The 23109-nt window shown below is 39.8% G+C and overlaps 1 protein-coding gene across 4 annotated transcripts in view; it reads left to right on the plus strand.

Annotated features, from left to right (window-relative positions):
- The window catches only part of CEP112 (centrosomal protein 112), a 212625-nt gene that overhangs the window by 21482 nt on the left and 168034 nt on the right, over positions 1 to 23109 (plus strand). For all 4 annotated transcript variants that reach the window (XM_028713174.2, XM_028713148.2, XM_028713183.2 and 1 more), the window contains 3 exons: positions 8170 to 8217; positions 8313 to 8390; positions 20222 to 20308. In XM_028713174.2, coding sequence (XP_028569007.2) covers positions 8170 to 8217; positions 8313 to 8390; positions 20222 to 20308 — 213 coding nt within the window. The remainder of the gene's footprint in view (positions 1 to 8169; positions 8218 to 8312; positions 8391 to 20221; positions 20309 to 23109) is intronic.

The raw sequence follows: 23109 nt of genomic DNA on the forward strand, positions 1-23109 counted from the left end.
GTATAAAAAGGCAATAGAAGAAGGATGCTTGTGTCCCATATCGCCAAACTAGAATAAAGGATAGTCCTCTTCGTGAAGATGGTACCAACTCCTAAGTGCAGAAATATTGGATTTTAGCATTATATATATCAGTATTATCATGCTCTAATGGTGTAAGATTGCCCTACATAAAACTTCAAAAGCATCATTTTCATTCTAAAAAAAATACTTCGTAGGAATTTTTCTACTGTTTTCTAAACTTTCTTTCTTTCTTTTTAAAATTCAAATAGTTTTTCCCAGGTTTTCATTTGCAAAGATCAGACTTAAAAAGACAGCAAGATTTCTAAATTTTGATGAAATTTCTTAGGGGGTATAAAAAGGGAGAGAACCCCCAATATTTCCATTTTCCTTTGGCCTTCACATCTTCACTCACTTGGCCACAGGTTTTTGAGGAAGGAAGAAAACTCAGTTGACAAGTGCATAAACACTCCATACTGGGTCTCTCGGTGACTCTTTCCTGATTTTAGGTCACCAGATGTTGTTGAACTGCAACTCTTGTCATTCTCAGCTGGATGTCTAGTGATCAAATACGGTTGTGGTTCAACATTATTTGGAGACCCAAGATTGAGGAAGGCTGCTTTTGGCCTTGGCCTTGCATAAGTTACAGTGGAACCTCGGTTCCCAAACGAAATCCATTCTGGAAGCCCGTTTGGCTTCAGAAACATTTGAAAATGGAAGCATTTACCGGTACTTCCAGGTTTTTGGTGTTTGGGAACAGAAATGTACGAGAATGGAGGCGTTCGGGAACCAAGGTTCCACTGTAATGACATTTTGGGAATATCCCATGCTGAAAGCATTAGCATTGGCTTGTTTGTTTCTTTGTTTTGAAGCACAGACAGCCTAAAAAAATGTATGGCTCATATGTTTGCTTTTGTGTGTTACTGAGATGCAGATCAAGGAGACAATCAATGTATTTATTACAGTAAGATGAAAGGGATTGGCTGATAAAATGCACTAAATACTATATTAAACAGTGTGGGATATTCTCACACATTCGTATTTGCATACAAATTTAGTGTTTTTCTATTGATCTTTTTAACAATTGATTCAAGTTCTCAAGACTGAAGCAAGTAGATGTGCCTCTTTGATTAGATAGGTAACCTAATTGGATTTTCTGCCTCCCCTTCTGGCTGGTTCTGCCTTTGACCTCATGGTTTCTGTCTCTTGGTCTGTTAATTGGCTGCGTTTTTCCATAGAACAGTGTTTCACGAGGTTTTGTATAATTGCTGCTGTCCCTGGATAGCAATATGTTTCTTGTAGCACCAAAATGAGAATGATGCTCTTGAAAGAGTATGACAATATTTTCCGAGATGCGAGAACTTGGGAATCCAGTCCTGTTTTCATGTATTAGTTGTGTAGGTTGTAGCAGGATTAAGTGCTAGAAAGAACAGGACCCAAACACTTTTTACACTTGCGGAAGTAATAGTGATGACATTGCAAAAGATTAAGGCTTGGAGGCAGCTGAACAGTCCTGGCACTTCCTGTGAAGCCTAGATTTATGAGAAATTAATCTGATTACTTCGGATTAGTTACAGTTCAGACTTAGGGGGCACCAGCATGTACTCTGGTTCTACTGGTGGAGACTGATGTAGTGTCTATGTTAGGACAAGTCACAGATCAGTTGTCACAGAGGCACTTTTTGGGCAGCTTCCTCTTCAATATAACTTGCTGCCTGCACACACCCAATAAAAGCAAATGTGTTTATGACATATCTGTCTCTTGAGATAGAGGATAGTGATATGTTTTTAAGAGGCAAGTGCTTCCTGGAATTTTTTAGAAACAAAAAAAATGTGTTTTTTAAATGGATAGTATAATGTCCGAGTTTGGACCCATTATACTGAAAATCAGGTGTAGTCATGCCAAAGTCACATTTGGTCTACCATCTTGATTCAGAATGGCATCTGGCATCCAATTGTCAGTGGAAACCCCCCAGCTTGGGAACCCTCATGCTGAATTTGGTGATGTTATTGAGACAGCCAAAACTATGTCATAAAACATGCAAAGTTAAACCAAAGTGATATTTAGGTTTGCCATCTTGATTGAAAATGGGATCCAGTTTCCAAATGTGGATGAAGACCACTTTTCCCACCTTGGGAATCCTTTTCCTGAGTTTGGTGATATCTCAAGAGACCCAGTGTGGTGTAGTGGTTAAGAGCGATAGAGTCGTAATCTGGTGAACCGGGTTCGCGTCTCCGTTCCTCCACGTGCAGCTGCTGGGTGACCTTGGGCTAGTCACACTTCTCTGAAGTCTCTCAGCCCCACTCACCTCACAGAGTGTTTGTTGTGGGGGAGGAAGGGAAAGGAGAATGTTAGCCGCTTTGAGACTCCTTCGGGTAGTGATAAAGCGGGATATCAAATCCAAACTCCTCCTCCTCCTCCTCTTCTTAACTCAGAGAACAAAGGGAAAAATGGACAGACAAACTATTCTATACAATGTATAGTAGTTCCACTAAATATTGGCATCTATTTGCAAAATGTTTCATCATTGATTAATCTAGTGAAAACGTGTATTTTAGTGTTTCCAAACCTTTAATAAGTATATTATCATTATATTGTCGTCATGATTATGCTTGGTTCTCTTAGATTCAAGTTTCTTTAAACTGCGCTCTTTTTAGATTTCTCAAATATGAATGCACTGAATGCAGCATGCCCATGGAGAATGAGGTCCACTTGCACAACAAGACTCCCTCCCCAGAGCATATTTAGGGGGCTCAGGGTAGGGGGGGGGGAAGTCCCATTTAATTCAATAAGTTATAATTAACCATAAAATCAGAAAAGTGACTTAAAACTCCTGTGGAAATAAAAAGGTCTGTGTTGCTTTATAGGTTTTTTTAAAAAAACTTTTATTTAATTTCTGTACTGCTTAATATATTAAACACATCTCTAAGAGGTATGCAGAAAACTGAAGCAACAACAGACAACTTAAATAAAATATTACAAAAAAGGTTACGATAATACACTGTTACTAATATATAAAAATCAATATCAGTTCATTTTCCTTCTGACACACCCTCCCTCTCAGCCTCTGGCTTCTCACACAGGGTCCAAAAAACTCCCAGCTCACCCACAACAAGTCTCACAACAAGAAGAGTTCCTGGAAACAGCTGACATCACCCTAGTCTCTCATACTAGACTTAATTTTTATGAGCAGGCACAAGGTGGATGATACTTCCTTAAGCTGCCCAAGCTGTGTTCCATTCAACTGCACTCTCCACACCCACCCAGTTCCAGGTACAGCAAGTTTGTTGAGTTTCTCATTGGGTCCAAAGGATGGGGAAAAGGCCCCCTTCCTCTCACAGCTCTTTCTTTACCTTCTGCCCTCTCCTCCTTCTCCATCTTATTAGATGCTGATTGCTGCTATGAGACATCACAGCCAATAAGTTTTCTTTACTCAGCCTGATTAGGAATGAAAAACATTTTCCAGCTTAGCTGTTAAGGGACCTCGCTAGCATGCCCTGCCTTACACATTTTGATATTCAGTGTTGTACCGATGGACTTCACCTGTTGGTTCTTTTCCTCAGAGTGTAAATATGTTTCCCTCCTGTTCTCAAGTGTGCTGGTATTGTCCTATGATTTTATTCACAAATTATGGTTATATATTCTAATCATGTTTTGATACATTTTGAAAAGCAGTGGACATACGATCTTGACTAATTTTGCCTTTCATAATTGAAACACTAATAGAAGATTATTAGTGCCTCTTCCTAAGCTTTTATTAACATATCTCATTGATACAGGACCACTGCAGATTAGACTTCGTGGTCTAGAATTTAAATTTGTAATGTGTAATAGAAAGGACTGACTGTCTACTGTTCTTTGGAGTTAAAATAGTGCTCTGTTGGCAAGCCTATACATACTTGGGCTGCAACTAGTTTTGTTATTTTGTGCGTTTATTTTAGTATCCCAGATCTTACTGTTCTGGCTTGCAAATAATATTATGCTAAGTAGTGTTGAAATCTCTCTATTAATCCTTTCTAGTGGGAGTGAAACTATGGATAGTTCCCAGCATCTGTTCTACCTTATGCTTAAGAGCTACTTTTGCATGATGCTTTCACTAACGCAAGGCAAAGGGCAACACACCAAGATTCTGAATTTTGAACTTGGGCTGACTTGCCAGTTCAATTTGTATGTAAAAGAATCTGTCTGTGCTGTATGTGTACAACAAGCACAACATCTTCTTGACACCAGTCAACAGGGAAAGAATTAATCTCCACTCAAATACTGAAGCAGTATGTGGATCCAGACTTATTGGAACAGACTTGTAGAAATCCATGTGGCTTAAGGCAGTTGTGATGAATTTCCTGTTCATTTCAATGGGTTTTCTCTAAGCATGCCTAAGTCTGGATTCAACTCAAAATTGGTCATTAAAAGGAATGACTGAGGTTTAAATAAAGCAGGGATGAACAATGGCAGGGATTTGATTAGAGCAAGTAGGAAGTGACACAGGTCCTATGTGGCAGTTTAAAACAAGGTTTGAGTACATCAAGAAGAGTTTGAAAAGGCCCTGTTGTGTTAGATTTTTTTGTGTTATCACTTTTATTTCTTCCTTTTTAAAAATTGTTTGCTTATTTTCTTGAAAAACAACCTCTCAGTGTTTCTCTATCCCTACTTTACTAGGACTTCTGTTGTTGTTTATAACAGCCACTTTTTTCCTTTCAGTGTACCTTCCTTCTCACTGTCCTCAAACGTCTCCCTCTTTTATTCCTCAGCTGCTACATGAGAGAGGGATAAAGGATACAAAGCCCTCAAATATACCATAGCACCTTCACACAGTATGTTTCGCTCCTGGTGCTGTGTATTGTCTTCAACGTGAAGTTGAAGGTTCAGTGTAGTAATTTAGAACATAATTTGTTAACAAGCATATACAGTGGTACCTCGGGTTACATGCGCTTCAGATTACAGACTCCTCTAACCCAGAAATAGTACCTCGGGTTAAGAACTTTGCTTCAGGATGAGAACAGAAATCGTGCAGCGGCAGCAGGAGGCCCCATTAGCTAAAGTGGTGCTTCAGGTTAAGAACAGTTTCAGGTTAAGAACGGACCTCCGGAACGAATTAAGTACTTAACCCGGGGTACCACTGTATGTACAACATCCACCAGCTGAACCTACCTTTCTCTAACTGAACCAACAAACTGGCTGACTTGCCTTTAGTAGTCTATTCATCTTAAAGATGCAACAATAAAAAACATCATGGGCTGTGTGCTAAGGGGACTGCAGAATAGGAGAGGACAAAGGCATATAAATGGGGGTGGTCTGTGTGCAAGAGAGTGTTGGAAAAATGTGGGAGGAGAAGGTGAAAATCAGGGTGCAAAAAAGGAGTAGGAGGGGATGGTGGTTTCATATTTGAGAGGAAAGCGGATCGGGTGCTTAGTAGTTGCAATGTGTGAGGGGAGGAAGATGCAAGAGGTTAGCATGGGGATGAATTGTTAGCAAGAGGGGCTGCATAAAAGGAATGAAAGTGGGAGGCAGGCGTGGTCATGGGGCGAAGATAAAAATGGGTACGAAGCAGGGTTGCACAGCAGAAATGGGGTTGGAAAGGTGAATAATGAGCTTAGTAGTTGCATGGGGTGGGAAGGGAAAGTGATGGGGGTTAATGGGAGAATGACAGTGGGGTTGGCAGGCAGAGTGAGCTGGGGTGCAGCCCCCCAAGCAAAATACAGTGGTACCTCGGATTAAGTACTTAATTCGTTCTGGAGGTTAGTTCTTAACCTGAAACTGTACTTAACCTGAAGCACCACTTTAACTAATGGGGCCTCCTGCTGCCGCCGTGCCACCGGAGCACGATTTCTGTTCTCATCCTGAAGCAATGTTCTTAACCTGAGGTACTATTTTTGGGTTAGCGGAGTCTGTAACCTGAAGTGTATGTAACCTGAAGCGTATGTAACCCGAGGTACCACTGTACATAAAAAAACATTTTTATGTGCATATGTGTGCATGAATATATATTACATGTATAACATTACTGCGAACATCCAGTTGTAATATGTTGCTTGTCTAGCTCTGTAGAATAAGTAATGGGAAGATTAATGAATCTTAAACCTTTTACATTAAATCTTTCCAAGCAAGTCTTTGCATCTCAGGATACTTCAGTAGGCTGCAAAAACAGCCATTTTCCCCAATTTGGCAAATATGCTTCTGTTTGTATTTTTTTTGGAACTTAACTTATTTTATGTTTGCTTGTGTGCCACTTTCTTTTTTTTAATTGGGTGATACTTATTGTGACAGCCTTTTTGCCATGGTATTACTGGGGAAATGAGAAATTGTGAGGATGAGTAGCTGGAAAGGAATGAGCATTCAGACACAGCGTGGTTTGCAGATCAGTTTGAGTGAATGTAATCCATAAGCTTATGGACTGGAGGAGCATTTAATTTCAAAGTGCTGCTCCCTCTCTCTCTAAACTGGAAAATGCAAGACTTTGTGTAAAGGAACCACTCAGCCACATTCTGTTCATTTGTAAACAAGTGATGTTTACCTTTCCCACTTATAGCCTTACTTTATTTTAGAACTAGTTTATTGCATTTCATGCCAAATAAAATATGCAAAGCAGCTGTCAGTTTTCATTTCCATTAATAGCTGCATGTTTATTTGCATACTTCATTTTAAAAAATGAAAACTTTTTAAGAAATTAAGTGCTTTTTATATGAGGGATGGGGATATGTAAAAAGATATGTCCTGAATACTTAATCCTGTGTTAATCAATTTCTATAGAATTCTCATTGGAGTTGGTTGTGTCTTCATAAAGGGAAAGCAAGCAGGAAGACGTTTAAGACTATATCATATATTCAAAGTTTTATAAAGTATTTTCAAGCCGAAGTGCTATGCAATATAATAAAACCAAAGATGGGTCCTAGCTGCACCATTACAATATTGTCAGATAAAGACCTGTTTTCATGCTAAGCTTTAAAATGGCCTTCAGGTGATCCTTGTTTCATGGAACTAAATTTTACTGTACTATTCATCTACGTTGGCTAAATGGGAGGCACTGTAATTTGTTGGACAGGAGAGCTGAGTGGTGGTAGGAACAAGTCCTTGAACTTTTATCTAAGCAGTTGAAGTTTTATCTAAAAACAGAGCTATATTGTTGCCTTGAGTAAACTCTCCCCCCGCCCAAAATGCAAGATACAGAATTTGAAAATAAATAAGCACATATGAAAGGAGCACCAAGAAGAATGGAAGCAATTCAAAGATTATTTAGTTAAATATGCTAAGATAATATAAGTAGAACTATTTGTAAGTACCAAATTGGCCTAGGAGTTAAATATGTTAAATTGTATAACATTATGGATAGAGAATAATATGAAAAGAAAGAAAGATGTTAATTGATTAAGTTTATTTCATTTGAAAGAAGTATTGGAAAACTGCTACAATGATTTATATGGAAACTCAGCTAGGGGGATTTGAGGAAGTCACCCAACAATGATAACAAAATTGGGATTTTAACAGCTAGGATAAATGTTTGTTTGTTCGTTTTATACTGTTTTTTTATGTCTGTTATAAATTTGGAAAACTAATAAAAAAAATTTGAAGGAAAAAAGAAAATATGTTTCTTCCTCACAACATCCCTTAAAAAATGTGCGTATTCCATTGCCTCCATTGCTGGCCTGAAGGCTATCTTCAGTCCAAAATCACTAGTATTTCAAAACCAAATGGTTATAGTAGTAAGGAGGAAAGAAGCAGGACTTTATTTGGATATCAGAGGATCTTGGTTATTGTGGGGATAAAAAGGGGGCCATCAGTGTAACCTTGAGGTCCTTGGAAGAAAGAAGGAATATAAATGAATGTCAGGGAGACATTGTGAGGATTACTTTTCCTCACATCAAACCTTTTAAAACTTTTTTTGCTTTTGGATCTCACCCCTCAAGGGCCTCAGGCAGGGAGTTAATGTTACAACTATCCTGTGAGGTAGTTTATCTGAGGGATTGTGACTTGTCTAAACCCAACCAGTAAGTTTAATGACTACGAGGGTTTGAATCCGTTTTGTGATCTTTAGGATATGACTTTCTTATGAAATGAGGACATTTCTATTAAACCAGGCATCTTGGAACTGTTTTTCTGAATGCCCTCTTTGAATATTAACAACAGAATCAGAAAGATCTATGTATTTAACCTCTTGCAATTCCTCTCTTTCAGCTTGAAAACCCCAGATATTTACGTGAGAAACCTATACCATTTTCACTGGTAGGTTGCGTTTTTCTATTTTGCTTTGCAAGAATTTCTAGTCTACAATTGCCCCAAAGGCAATGCGAAGTTGACTTTTTTATTTTTTTCAATAGATGTCACCCAGGATAGGTATGAGGAAGCACAATACTTCTCAAGAGGAACAGGCATTTTCCCGCATGTTTGAAAAGGAGGTAATATATATGCATATATATTACTTGTGGGGCTAACAGTCTCATTTATTTGTTTTAGTGAATGTGTGAATGCCTGTCTTTTAAAGCAATAAAAATATGAAAAACAAAGGGTTGGATCCAGGGTTCCTATGACTAAAGTTCAAAAAGCTTCTTTGGATGACAGGCCCAGTACTAGAAGTGAAATAGAACAAGCCTTTTAATGTGACAAATGATGCTTCAGAACAGCCATCTTGACTCTCAGGCTCCTATTTGCTATGGGTTGGTGATGCTCATTCAAAGGGAGGGGAGGCCATTTTTACAGATTCCCTGTATAGCCTTCTGCCCCACCTCCCATGCTTTACTAGAGTGTCCTTACAGCATTCAAGAAAATACTTTTTGAGAGGATGCTAGACCTTCTTCCAGTAATTACTGGAACCATTTAAGCCCAATGACCCCAGTCCGTCCTGGTGAGGTGCTTTAGTAGGATTCCATCTCCCAGGCCAGAATATCCACTAGGGCACCAAGGCAATTACATCACCAAAGTGAGGCTGTGGAACCTGATAGAAATGGATTCAGGTAATCGCTTTCCTCCAGGAAAACCAATTTGTGGTTTAGTAATCTGGTTTTCAAAGAAAAGGCACAAAAAAGTCTTTGGATCCTGGCCACTATTTGAACAGAGCCTGATTGCATTGAAGAAATCGTGCCCTTGGTTATCTGTAGAACTAATGAACAGAAAGTCGTACTTGAATATTAAAAAACAGAAACTTGGCAAATAACTCATTTTATACCGAAGTTAACATAACCTGCTCTTGGACTTCCGTGGTTTTCTTTAAAACTGCAACATGACACATGGTGATATATTCATAAGTTCCACAGACGTCGATAGGACTTAATTATGTGTAACTCTGCAGGATCGCAGCCAGTGTTTTCACAGATTAATTCAGGGAATGCAACCTATTTTTTTTAAGTATAATAGCAAGTTGTTCCGTTTGGGGTTTTTTTTTATAGTTTTGAGTCTATGTTGTTCTTGCTGGTGGCTGCTATTCTGGTACTTGCTCCCTTTTGGAATATATTATATAGAATAATTAAAAGTGACTGCTCCCTTTTGATGTCTTTGCCATACATGTAATGGAATCTTTATTTTCTGAGATGACATCTTGGTATTGAAATAAACATCCAGATTCTACCACATGTGTACATTTAAAGGAAGGAACCTCTCCTGAACCTGTTCATATACTGTATCTTAAGATTATTCTTAAATTTGTTGTGGTTTTGTGTCTCTTCCACACCCTGAGTTATTTTTTGTTGTCTGACGATAGCTCACATGTATTTTAGTGTGTGGTTTCTATAAGAAGCTTGCAAATACAACATGCTTTGGTATGTAGTTTAAGATGTGACTAAATGGCAACCTAGCTAAAAATGAACAGACATACGTAGTAAGCAGTCCCATGGTGAATGTATTGTGGTTTACCTTCGGCCTGTCCCACCCCAAAGTGTCAATACTTACTATGCAGAGTTGAGCTCAACTTTTCTGCTGAAAAGATGGCAGTGTTTTTCTGTATGCACATTTGGAATTGTGAATGGATTCATAATGAACATAAAGTATTGGCTTGGGAAGGAACATTCGTGACTAAAATAGGTTCATCTTGTATACAAGAAGTTCACCTATAAATGTGCTGCTCTCTTCAGTTTGATAACTTTGTGATGTCCTGCATTCCTTGAAGCTAGGATCAATAATTTCTTGTAACAACTGCATCTCATTTGTCACAGTGCAGAATCTCAGAATAAATATTTTCTGCTTGAAGCACATTAATATTTATTTTGGTGCTGTAACCATGGCATGGCTCAGAACAAATTCTCTACTGTCCAGACCAGGGCTGTATATTGAACTATTGTTACACATTGACATCACATGCAACATGATGAGTAGGAGGCAGGTCGAGATGTGATTACAGAACACAAGATTGAACTCCCCCATGCAACAAGCTGATGTGCAGGAAGCTCAATCCTACTATGAAATGCCTGGACCCTATTGAGGGAGGAATTCAGTCTTGCTCAGTTTACGTGTGCTGAGAAATGGCTGGCACGCCCAAGCTTTGTGCAGTATCACCCCCCACGTTGGCAGGCCAACATCGAGAGGTGGACGGAACAACCTACATGCCCACTTGACATCAAGATGGCATCAGGTGATTGACACGTGAGTGGTCCCACCCACCTCAGTGTGGGCACACTGGGGTGAGTGAGATAAAGATCAGACTCACTGGGTCAAAAAGGTTTCCCACCTCTGCTGTACAGTGACTAACTGTGAAATGACTTGCTGTGAAGGTCAAAATGTACAATAAGCAGCAAGAGGGATCTGGAATGAAAGACTTTAAAAAAGAAATAAATCCCTACACAGCCATAGTCTTTGCTGGGTTACGTTAGGAAAATCAAAATGATCCAGTCATTGTGACTGGTATATGGGGATATTAGTAACCTATTTCACAGTATAAAAAAATTCCTTCCAGTAGCACCTTAGAGACCAACTACCGTATTTTTCGTCCCATAGGGCACACCGCCCCATAGGACGCACCTAGGTTTTTTTTTTGGGGGGGGGGGAATAAAGAAAAAAAATTATTCCCCCCCCAGGCACGGGGCTGGCACGGGGGAAGCCCGAGCTTCCCCCGACCCCAGCCCCCAGAACAGCCTGCTATCCGCAAGCCTAGGGAGCCCGGCGGGAAGTTGCGCTGGGCTCCCTAGGGTTGCGCAGAGCTTCCTGAAGCCTGGAGAGCGAGAGGGGTTGGTGCGCACCGACCCCTCTCGCTCTCCAAGCTTCAGCGAAAGCCTGCATTCACCCCATAGGACGCACACACATTTCCCCTTCATTTTTGGAGGGGGAAAAGTGCGTCCTATAGGGCGAAAAATACGGTAAGTTGTTATTTGTATGAGCTGGAAGGAATTTTTTTATTTTGTTTCGACTACAGCAGACCAACACGGCTACCTACCTGTAACTAGAACTATTTCACAGTGTTAAGAATACAGAGGAAATATAGTGGAAAAGTGGAAGTTTCCATTCCTTTAATTATATTATCTAGCTCCTTACATTTCTTTTTGTTCTTTTTAACTTTTCTTTGTATCTACAAACCGTTAGCAAGTTTTAAGGAAATACAGTTGTGGTATTGCTTTGTTGTGTAAACTCAGTCATAACAAAGACCTTTTGCTTTATAGTACAAAAGTGTACTCAAAGATGAAACTTTATTCAAATGGAATGGTTCTAAATATAGGCCTTCTTCAGAATAGAAACTGATTGGCATCAAAATGGACTGGGTTAAATAGGATAACTGGCTCTTTGCTTTTAACCTTTCCCCTTCGTTCATAAACCATTCCTGCACCTGTTTTTACTCCCTAACAGCAAACACATGGCCTTCCTCAGTGATAGATCTCTGAAAATATGAAAGTTACCAACCAGCAGATTCTAGTAGCTCTTTTCTGTGCACTTTTGACATCAGTTCAACTGTTGGATGACTGTCATCAATTAAAAACCATGGGTTCAAATAAGGAAAGAAGAAACCAGCAAGAGCATACTGGTTTTCAACAGCTCTAGAGCAACTGAGAACAGATGGTAGAAGTGGTTCATTTTGAAAAATAGGAAAGTTCGCTTTGAACTCCACCCATCCTGAATGCCACCCACCCATAAAAAGAAGGGAGTAAAGTTCTTATTTACGTTCTGAACAACATGAAACCAAAAAAGTTCCTGGAAATTAATTTTTTAACTTGTGTAGAATAGAAGACAAGTCTAGCTGTATAATGCCAGTACGATTTTAGTAGTTATAAACAGCTTTCAAACAATTGATTTAGTTGGTGTGAACTGTGGCGTTTTAGAACCTTTTAGTGTTCCTGTTTAATTTTAAAGCTTCCATTCCATTCCGTGTTGTCATATTTTGGATTGCATCTTTAAAATTCTCTAATTTCCCCCCTTGGAAGTAAGGAATAAAGAAATGTATAATTTTTAATGAAACTTTTGCTAAGGAAAGATAAAGGTTTTTTGTTTTTTCTTAGTCTCACTAAGGAAAAAAATAAATATTTTTGAAAGACAAGTTCCTGGCTGTTCTAGCACTGTGGTACAAATATAAGAATGAACCAATTTCATGTTCTGGATACTTCATAGTTATTTTTACACAGTGTAATGCCATCTTGTGGTTGAATAATTGCATGTTAGGTGAAAGTACTGACTAAGTATTACTTTCATTACATCAAGGGTGCTTTATGACCATAGGGCAAATCAGGCTTTGACTGTGCTTTGATCCTCTGAATATTTCTTGCTGAGTGATGGACTTTGCTGTTACCTTTGTGGAAACTTAAGCAGTGTATGCTTCTGGGGAAAAAACTTTAGCTATCTTTCCGATTTAGAACTAGAATCCTAGTGCATCAAAGTAGCATTTGCAGCTGAAATATCTCACCTCTTTCTACCTTCAAATTTGAATCTTGGTAGCTCACATGACTGGACAGATATTGCAAGTCTCTTACTGTGAATTTCCCCCCAGACTCCAGAAGAAAGTCACAAGACACCTGTTATCAGTTGATGTAAGACCACAACTTTTATTTAACACTATAACTGTAGGGTTACCCTTCCCATATCAAGACCTCCCTCTTCCTACTTGGAGCAGAGACCAAGTCAAGGGTATGCCCTAAACCATGCATTGGGCTGATGACTACCTGAGCTATCCAATGGAGAAGGGAAGGAGGGGTCCTCTACATGCATATGGAAATTGCCCAGGACCATAGTATTTGCCTTCTACAACAGAACCCCACAGAATACCTCAGCAAGGCCATTGGGCAGCAGGGTGGGTGGTACATTCAGCTGTGATCTGTGGGAGAGTTTCTCCTGCAAGTTCCAAAGGCCTCAGAAGCCTGCTTTCACAGTAACTTGGTAGAGGGATTTTAATTTGGCTGTTCCTGTTCTGTGGAGATGCAACAGGTGCCCACTATCTGGAAGCAACTGAAGATATTTTTGTTCCGACAGGCTTCCCTAGCTGTGTCTTCACCGTAAGTGTCTGCTTTGTATGGTTTTGGTTTCGTTTTAAATGTATTTGCTGGTTTTGTTCTTTTGAACTGTTCTAAATTATCTTCAATGTACAGTACCTTGAGCTTGAGAAAGCTGTTTAGAAGCCAGTTAATAAATAAGTGGTGATACTAATAAAAATACACAGTATTCCCAGCCTGTCTCCATGACTCCATGTCAGACACAAACCCTCCTGTCTAGGTTGTAAGAGGAGAGGAATGAGATCCACTCTCATATTGGGACTTTTTCTGCCTATCCTCTCCTATGTGCCCCTACATCTGCTCTGGAAGGTTGAGGGAGCCCCCAGAACAAGTTTAGGGGGAAGGGGGGGATCCTGTTGCATAAGTGGACTTCAGTCTACACAAACACAACCCACTTTACTCTGTTGAATTCCACCCAGTGTTTTCAACATTGGTGGAAAGTATTGTGCTGCTGTTTCCAAGGGACAGTTTGGTCATCATTGTTGCCATCCTTTAATGTGATAGTTAAAAGGTAAAAGGTTTGGATATCAGAAGGCAAGTGGTATGGAGAGACAGAAACAGCAGAGGAGTGGTAGCCAATGTGGTGCACTTCACATAACGTTGGACTTCAACTCAGATCATTGTGGGCAATTGGCTATTCAGGCCAAGGTTGATGGATTGGGAACTGCACTCCCAAAATCTATGGAAGTCACCATGTTGGCTTCCTAGAAGGTTAGACATTATTTGGACAGATGGGAACAGGTATGGATTCTTCATGTTTATTAATTTCCAGGGCATGGAATTGAAACCTATTAAAATGACAGTGAATTATAGTTTATATCTGATGATGGGGAGACATTCAGACAAATCAATAAACAAAAACTGCAGAGCTGGACCATTCCTGGGTAAAGTGCATTACATGAGATTTAGCATCTTCATCTCTGGTAATCTGTTTGAAAAGTGTTTTTGGCAAAGTGACTTTATGGAAGTAAGGATTGTGGATGGGGGAGTGAAGACTTCTTGGGAATATAAACCTTTAGTTTAAAATATTTTTTCCCCAGGGTTGACATACATAAAACATTAGAAGCATAAAATCTTAGGTGGCATTTTCTTTTTGAAAACTCTCCAAACAGACATTTATATTAATAATGAATAGGTAATAGTTCTAAATTTTTAATTTTGAAGTACAAAAAGATGTAAATTTTTAAGTTTTCAAAACCAACACTCATAGGAATTTTAAGTGTTGCTTCTCTGTGGAAATTAAACGGCAAATGTAAAGGAAGAATGTTTTTTCCCATTCAGGCTGCTTCCTCTTAAACTGCAGTAAATTTTGAATAAAAGGAATTGCGTTGTTTACTTCTTCAGCAAAACATCAATAAATTACCACCCAATCCTTAATAAATAAGCTTCCTAAAGGTGCCTTTGTTGGGTAATTCCATTGTGACCAATCTAACATTTGTAAGCTGCTTTACATAATGTTTTGTGTTTTAGCTACTTTTATTTCATTCCGATTAACATTAACTTGTTGTGTTAATTGCCTTGATCCTCCCTACAAAAATAATCAAGAAGCATGCCACTGGTAGTTTAAATGCTTTCTTGTTTTTGAAAGCTGTGACCCATGTCAGACCCATGTCATTGAGGTCTTGCAACCTCAAGAATTTATCTGTAACTTAAGTGTTTTCTCTAAAAGTGTCAAATGACCCCTGGCTAATGTTATATGTGAGAATTTGTTGATAGAAACCCCCAAATAAGTTCCTCTAAAGCAAGACCTTGTGCATGTGACTCTTGGCTATGAATTCAAAAGTTGCAGACCAGCATCAAGCCTGTGTGAGAAGTTGTAACGCCTTCAGGAATTTATACTTAGCTATGGCAACACCCTAATAATATGGTTCCGTTCAACTCAATATTTATCATTTCATTCATCATGTCACAGGAGTCCCCCCTTTTAAGAAGATTTCATACTAATGAATATCATATTGCATCGCCTGGCTAACAAATGTTCTTTTCATTGTGCCAGTCTCCAACTCAACAATAACAAAGTTGACCACTGACATCAGCACTTCAGTGTTTCTGCTTCTGTGCTTTATTTCAGAATAATTCCATATACTATAGGGACATCATTCCCTGTGTTTGTGGTGTCTATTTTAAATTGTGTTTAAAAATCATTTACTCTTTGTGTTCAAGACTGCCTTAAACCTTTCACAGGGTGATAGTCAGGGCTTTTTTTCAGCAGGAACTCACCGTTAACTCAGTCCTGTCAGGTGGACGCTATTGCCATTATAAGAGAACAAGGGAGGCGCTCACTGTGAGTTCTGGCACCTATTTTTCCTAGAAAAATAGCACTGAGGCATGAGTGCCTGCCAAACTTCCCCACTTAGGGCAAGCCATGACCGTCCACCTATACCTGATGCCATATTGATAATGGCAGGGCTTGACTGAAAGGCTGGAGTCTGGAGGACTGTAGGCCCAAAATTGCTTTATCCAGCTCCCAAAGCACCCACCAACCAGAGCCTTTGAAGCACTGCACAAAGCAGGAACCCAGTGCTAAGCAGGCTATCTCCCCTTTCACATCAGATGATACAAAGGGAGAGAAATCTTGCTGAGTTCAGGTGCACTAAGCAAGATCTCCATGCTCCCATTAGGAGAGGGGGGATCCTTCTTGCTACTGGGCTCAGGAAATCAACTGGGCACTCCAGCAAGCTCATTCCATCCCAAACTCAGTGCAAAAAGGGAAGAGGGGGATAGTCCCTTCACTTTTAAGTCAGATCTTCTTGTGATCTCAAAGAGCTCCAAAGGCTTATGCCCACTTTCCTGTTAATAGGCCTGATCTTGCTGCAGTCTTAAAGGGGAGGGGGACGTGCAAATTCTTGCAAAAGCTTTGGTGGTCCCCCCCTTTAAGATTGCAGTGAGCTTTGGCTTAAAAGAGACTCCCAAAGGCTTCTTCCCACTTTCCCTTTTAAGACCAATCTTGTTCCAATGGGAGTGAAAGGGGTTTTGACATCAACTTTGGCCCATGAGACAGATCTTGATAAGAATCTGACCCACAGAGCCAGAAACGTAGCCCTCGTGATAAGGTATGGTCTTTGTGTGGTAAGAGTCGTCAGGTCCAGATATTTGGGCAACAGCTGGCCTGGAAAGGAATTGGTAAAACTTGGTCCAGTGTGGAAGTCCATTCCCACCATGTCTTGAATGGAGGATTGAACTAAATAACTTTAGTTTCACTTCTGCTCGTGGTCTCAGGACTAGTTTGGTAGTCCCATGAGCATAAAAAGTGTCTGGTAACCCCACAAACCAAATGGAACTATTTTGAAATAAGTGGTTTAATGTTCAGTCCAAAGCTTAAGCAAGCAGAATATTATGAAAAACATAAAACAAGTTGTTGATTTTTTAAAAAAGAAATATTGTTTTATTTAAAAAGAAGCAAAGTGTGTGTGAGAGAGCACATAAAATCCATTTCATTGGTATCACTCTCAATAGCTTTAATTATAGGGAAAGAACAGATGTTTGACATCAGTAGTGTTTACATGCCCGTAAGGCTTAATTTCTTCATAGTTCTTTGTAAAGAGCATAAACAATGACAGAAACACAAAGGAATGAGCTGTGGCAATGATAAAAATTTTGCACTTCCAAACATTTCAGTATGGGAAGAAGACACATAATAATCTAAAACATTATTACCGTTTTCTATTTTTATCAACAGTTTTGCCAGTAACAGTTGCTGCTTTTATTATGATTAATCTGCTTCATTGTTTTTCATTCTGAAAAAAGACATAGGAGTATCATAATATTCTTTTGAACCTATTTTGGAGATGTATTTGCCTGTGTTTGGCACTAGGCCATTAAGCAAGAGGAGCTGATAAAACTTACTATGTGTCAGCTGTATACTGTAGTAAGAAACAAAAAATGAGTGGTTGATCATAAACTGGATTTATTTGTTAGACAAATAATCAAAATATAGTTAACCAGCCTAACTTCATTGCATTCTTAAATTCAAAGGGAGTCTCACTTTTAGGGACACATTCCTTAAATTGGATTATCGATCACTTGTACCTGCAAATGCAACCACCTTACGTTTTGTGATATCAGTTCTACATTCTTCTGTGTTTCTACAAGTGATTTATGGTGGAAAAGTTAAGACCAGTCTGTACTGAATTTTGAACCTGAAATCAAGACTTTTGGAGAAAGCTTAAATGAGCTGCAGGCTTTTTTGGTTTTGGTCTGTGCTTTTAACCCCCCCCCCCCCCCCGAACAATAGTAGTTAGTTAATTACTTTCTTTCTCCTGTACCTTCACACAGGGTACATGAAATGTTTGAGACCTTTCTTATGGTTACTTTCTTTGAGCCAAAGCGTTATTCTGAGTCATGCTGCCTTATAATATATGGAGAAGGTGACCATTGTCATCTCAGAAAATATAAACTGAAGTTGTTAGGTGCTGCATATTCCCTTCTTGTTTGACATACAGTGAGCGGGAAAAGTATTTCCTGTTGTTATTCTGTCTCTGACAGCTACAATAAACCTACCATTAAAATTCTGGGCTGGTCATTTCTTCATCAGAGGGCAAACGGGCAAATTTAGCAGGGGATCGGATACTTTTCCCCCTCACTGTTTATGCCGCTTGTAGCTCAAGGGACATTTATGGACGTTGGCTTAATTCCATGAGGACTTCAGCCTAATTTCATGTGAGTGGCAAAGAGGAGAAAAAACAAGGAGGAGGGACAGAGAAAGGGAGGAGGATAGAGAGAGAAGAAGAAGCTGACCTATTCACTATTTGTTCTGGCTCTGCCCACTGCTGGCATGTGGCCTGCAGCAGGGAATGCAGTCATTGATTAAGAAATGTTTCCCATCCCTGGGCTAAAGCAATTGTTACAAACCTACATTAAAAATTGCTGTGCAAAAATTGACTTCAGGAGCAGCTTTAAAGATGTATAGGTCCATGATAGACGAAGTTGTTTGTTGGGAAGACCTGGGGTTAAAATTGGGAGAGTCTCTTGAAACCACACAGTATGTCCCTGGAATTTCACAACATCATTCAGAGTAGGTTTTTGGGGAGGGGCAATGGAGTGACAGCTGCCAGTGGGGTCTCTATTCCCTGAATGCTAGTAGAATGCCACTACATCAGGAGATGATGATGATGATGATATATAAATTATTATTTATACCCCACCCATCTGGCTGAGTTTCCCAACCCTCTCTTGGTGGCTGCCAACAGAATATTAAAAACACAATAAAACATCAACCTTTCAGGGCTTCTGTACCTGCTCCCACAAACAGAGAGCACCAGCTCATTAAAGGCAAGCAGATCTGCACTGGCAGCCCCATTGTGCTCCCAGTACTCACAAACTGGGTGGAAGATTGATTTCTTGAATTTCTACTGGCAGTGGAGCTGGGTTGAGTATAGCTTCTTTGGAGCCTCAGAACTTGGGGCCATGGAGATCCCCAACAGTGGTGGTAGATGCAATCTGTGACGCTCCACCCAGATGTGGGTTCCTACAGCCTCTGGGACCTCAGCAGGTAACGGTTTCCCCTTCCTTCCATTGACAGGCATTGTATGGGGTTATCTGGAGTGTAGCACCTGAGATGGTGCACTGGGTCATGCATCATCAGATCACACTGCTGGCATGTGGTGGCTGTCTCCATTTGGGGACATCTCCCTGGGTATTGCTGAGCAGCAGCTGTCTATGGAATGCCATTTTTGCTACACCCAGACCTACCATGATGAAAACACCTTGTGACATAATGGGCCTGTCTCCAGGATGCCTCGCCTTTCTAGCAGCCCTGGCCGGACCACCTCCCATTGCTGCCCATACCTGTAGGCACTTATGCCTTATTAGCATGCTGCAAGCTCCCCAGGCTGCTTGTTCACCTTGGTCCAGCAACCTGATGTCTAAGATTATTCCTTCTGCTTTCTGGGTGTTTCATGGTATCCATCTGTTTCCCTGTTGAATTTCAAAACACACTTCAAGAAGATATGTGGCATTTCTCACTTATGGCTGTGGTAAACTCATTGCAACTGAGAAAATGTAGAAGACCGGTTTGAGAATCCCTTTAATATAAACTATTAAATTCTTGGGCAATATAAAATAAAAGAGATCCAATCTTGCCAAAGCACATACATTATTGTTGGCTTACACTGGCTGAACCCCCCCCCCCCCCTTTTAAGGAGTTCTCTGTGTATTATAGTACTCTTTTTGCCTTCATTTGATTGCTTGGTGCATTTTGTTTTCAGCAATTATTTTTCAGTGTTAACTTCGGTGCCCAACATACTTTTATAATTATATACTGGTATTTGCATTTACAAGCGTCTTGCATTTATTTAGATTATGTTTGTAGACAATATGGACAGAATTAGTGAAAGACAAGGCAGGATTATTTGAAGGCGCTGGATATTTTTCATATCCAGAATCTTTTTACTAAGTATTCAAACAGAATATATTTGTCTTTGCGGGTTTCAGTTTAAATTATCCATTGATCCGTTTTCCTATGATTGTTTTGCGCCTTTTTTTGTTTGGTTTGCATTATTTTCATTTTGCAAGAACTGTAGGAAGGCAGGGAACAGTTGGGATGCTATTGCAGGTGCAGTAAGAGAAAATGGGAATTGACCTCTTATGCAAATTGAGACCAATATATGGGTACTTGCAAGTAGAAAACAGTTTGTTGTTGAAAAAGGCTTTTTCTACTTGTCTAACTTCAGCTGAAACCATTTTCAACAGATTGATATTTATTTATATAAATAAATAAAATGAGTGACTTTAACTTTTAAAATATTGAGCTTATTTTGGAGGTTGGTAAAAAATAATGATATTTTGTTTCTCTTGAAACCGATCAATTTATTTAAATTTTCCATTTGCAGCTGGAGATGAAATCCAAACTAATGGAAGCTAGAATTCAAGAAGAAAAGCTTAAATTACAGCAGAAGCACGATGGAGATGTTCAGAAGGTATAGTATATTGTGGAAAAGGTTTGAATGATGATTGTATATGACATTGTAGTGTGCAAGGAAATAATAAAAGTAAAGCTTTTCCTTAGGCAGTTTATCCAGTATTTGGCTTTAAAATAGGATTCCATTGGCTATGTGAAACGCTCGAAAACTGATATGAATGGGATTTTGTATATTGGAATAATCAGAATTTTTGGATGCAGCATTGTGCTGTCTTTTGTAGCTTGCACTGATCATGTTAGTAGGATTACAAACTACTTGGCCTTGGTAGGCAGTTCCACTTATATGGAAAAATGCACATATGTGCTCGCTTGCGCACAAGCACGAAAATTTGAACACTCCTAAACCCCTGTATTTTGCTACTGTAACCTTGTGGTGGTGCATGTGAGAGAGATTCTGCAAATGGCTTGAAGCCTGCTCTCTAAAGAGCTGTGGTAAAAGCTTTGGCAACCACTGAGGTGGATTTCAGTAGATAGGGCTTGTGGCTATTTCTTTGTATTTGCCAGAACAGAAGTTGGTCCCAGTGGTGGTACAAGAGAGCACGTTATCTCCCAACTAGTTAATCCCATGCCAGATCCTACATTGTTAATAGCATTTGATTGTTGGAAACATTTCTCATTTTGTTAATAGGCATTCCATTGGCTCTGTAAAACCTTCCAATTACCAAAAAGTCTTGTGTTTACTACTAGATTTACATCAGAAGGTCTGAGGGAGTTACTTTTTTTATTTATTTAGAAGAGTTTGCAAAGAGCACATAATGCCAAACACAGTTTAGTTTAATGTGGCTTAACATCTAATTAACTTCTGACTAGTATAAGCTACAATTCAGAGTATTTCCACTCTGAATGCATTTGATCTTACAACACTCCATGAGCAGAAGGCCGCTGCCACATAAAGAAGGGTTTTCAGCGAACTGAAATCCAGAAGTGTACTTCCGTTTGTGCAAGGCACTGCACAGTCCCTTGCGCGAGGTTTTGCTCAGCATCTCAAGACGCATGCTGGCACAAGGGCTTGCATGGTGCTGCAGGCTGTCTTCCACTAGTCCCTGCATAACAGTTAATGGGGCAGTACCACTGCCAGAATTACTAATGCCCATGTACCTCTGGGTCTAACTTCATGTTTTCTATGGGTTATGGAGTGATTCTCTTATGGGACCCTCTGAAGCAGAAGGGAATACTTTGGGGTACCATATATGTCACCTGAGGTATAGGAGTCCTTGGTGGTTAGCAGTGTCTTGTATCAGCTTTGGCTGGTATGCCTGCTACAGCAGCTCCTGGATAGGAACAGCTTGGCCACTGTAGTCCATGCACTGGTAGTCTCAAGACTAGATTATGTGCTTTATCTGCGACTGCCCTTGGACAGTCCGAAGCTTGAGCTAGTGTGGAATACTGCACATAGACTGGTGGTGGGAACAGACAACCGCCAGCTCATTCCAAAAGTGTTAAAAGATCTGTACTGACTTCCCATCTGCTAGAGGACCAGGTTTAAGGTTCTCATACTAGTAGTGTGCAAAGCTCTGAACAATTTAGACCCAGGACACCTTAAGAATTGTCTTATGCTGTATGTCCCAGATTGATCGCTGAGATCACGTAGGGCAGTACTGTTATTGGGCCAGAAGCATAACTCATGTCAACGAGGAGTTATTCCTTCCTTCAGTGTAGTGCACCCAACTCTGTCCCTTACTCACTTTCACATGCAAGAGGGGGGCCTTTGCGGTGTGAATGCTGTTTTGATGTTTTCTTCTCCAGTGTTTTAATTTATCTTTACATTTTGTGCATTGAAAATTTTAATTTTGTAAGCTGTTTTGAGACCCAGATGTGGTGAAAAGTGGGGTATAAACTTTCTGAATAAATGAAATACATAAAATGCCTGTTGTAGCACTGAGTATCTTGCAGGGTACTAGCAGGGTAATAATAGAAGTTAATTTGTTGTAATGACTCAGAGGGGATAGCAGTACTGAAAATCTGTCAGAAGACTTGGTGAATGTTGGTTTTTCATGCTTGTTTGCTTTGTTTTAAGGCTATGCTGTTTGGGAATTTTTCTTATACTGTGTTGATTTTGTGTAAACTGTGTTGTGAACCTTTGTAGAAAGGCAGGGTATAAATTCATACGTAATAATGATAACATAGTTTGACCCCAAAGTATAAAACATCGAAGATTCTTCAAAAGGATTGTAATATTTGGCAATGTACATATTTTGTTAATTGGCTCTTGCCACTGTGTCTAGGTGCTGAATATGAGAGGATGTAAGAGTTTTGAAAGAATAACATGGAATGGGAGGTTGGTCAACCCAAGGCACCAACAGCTCCCAAAGGTGTCCAGTGTGAAACCACATCCTCTTAAACAGTAATGTTAGGATTGGTGTCAGAGGCAATATGATTTCTCAGTTAAAGTTCACTTGTACCAGAACTCTGAACTGAGCCTGGGGTGAGTAAATGTCCTGGGCGGTTGAAGATGAAGTGAATCTGCTGATGGAGACCTCAACAATGAGCACAGTCATGAATCCTCGCCAGGTCTCTCATATGTCAGCCAAACTGAGAAAGAAGATAACAGCATAAGAAAACTGAATGATATGTTGGCAAGATCAGTGGCAATAGGTGATGGGATTTGGAGATGGTTGGGAAGCAGTTTCCCCTCAACTCCCCTCAAAAAAAGTGGTCCTAATTGCTTTGAGCATAGTAAGAGATTAAAAGAAGAGCCAGTGGACTTTTTGCCTCCAGCCTGTAACATTACTATATATTTGTATTCCAGATTCACAGTGTGAGTGGAAGTAATGCCTTGCTTCCTTTAAGTTTATGCAT

The sequence above is a fragment of the Podarcis muralis genome, chromosome 2 (genome assembly GCF_964188315.1).
Source record: "Podarcis muralis chromosome 2, rPodMur119.hap1.1, whole genome shotgun sequence".
Taxonomy (NCBI): domain Eukaryota; kingdom Metazoa; phylum Chordata; class Lepidosauria; order Squamata; family Lacertidae; genus Podarcis; species Podarcis muralis.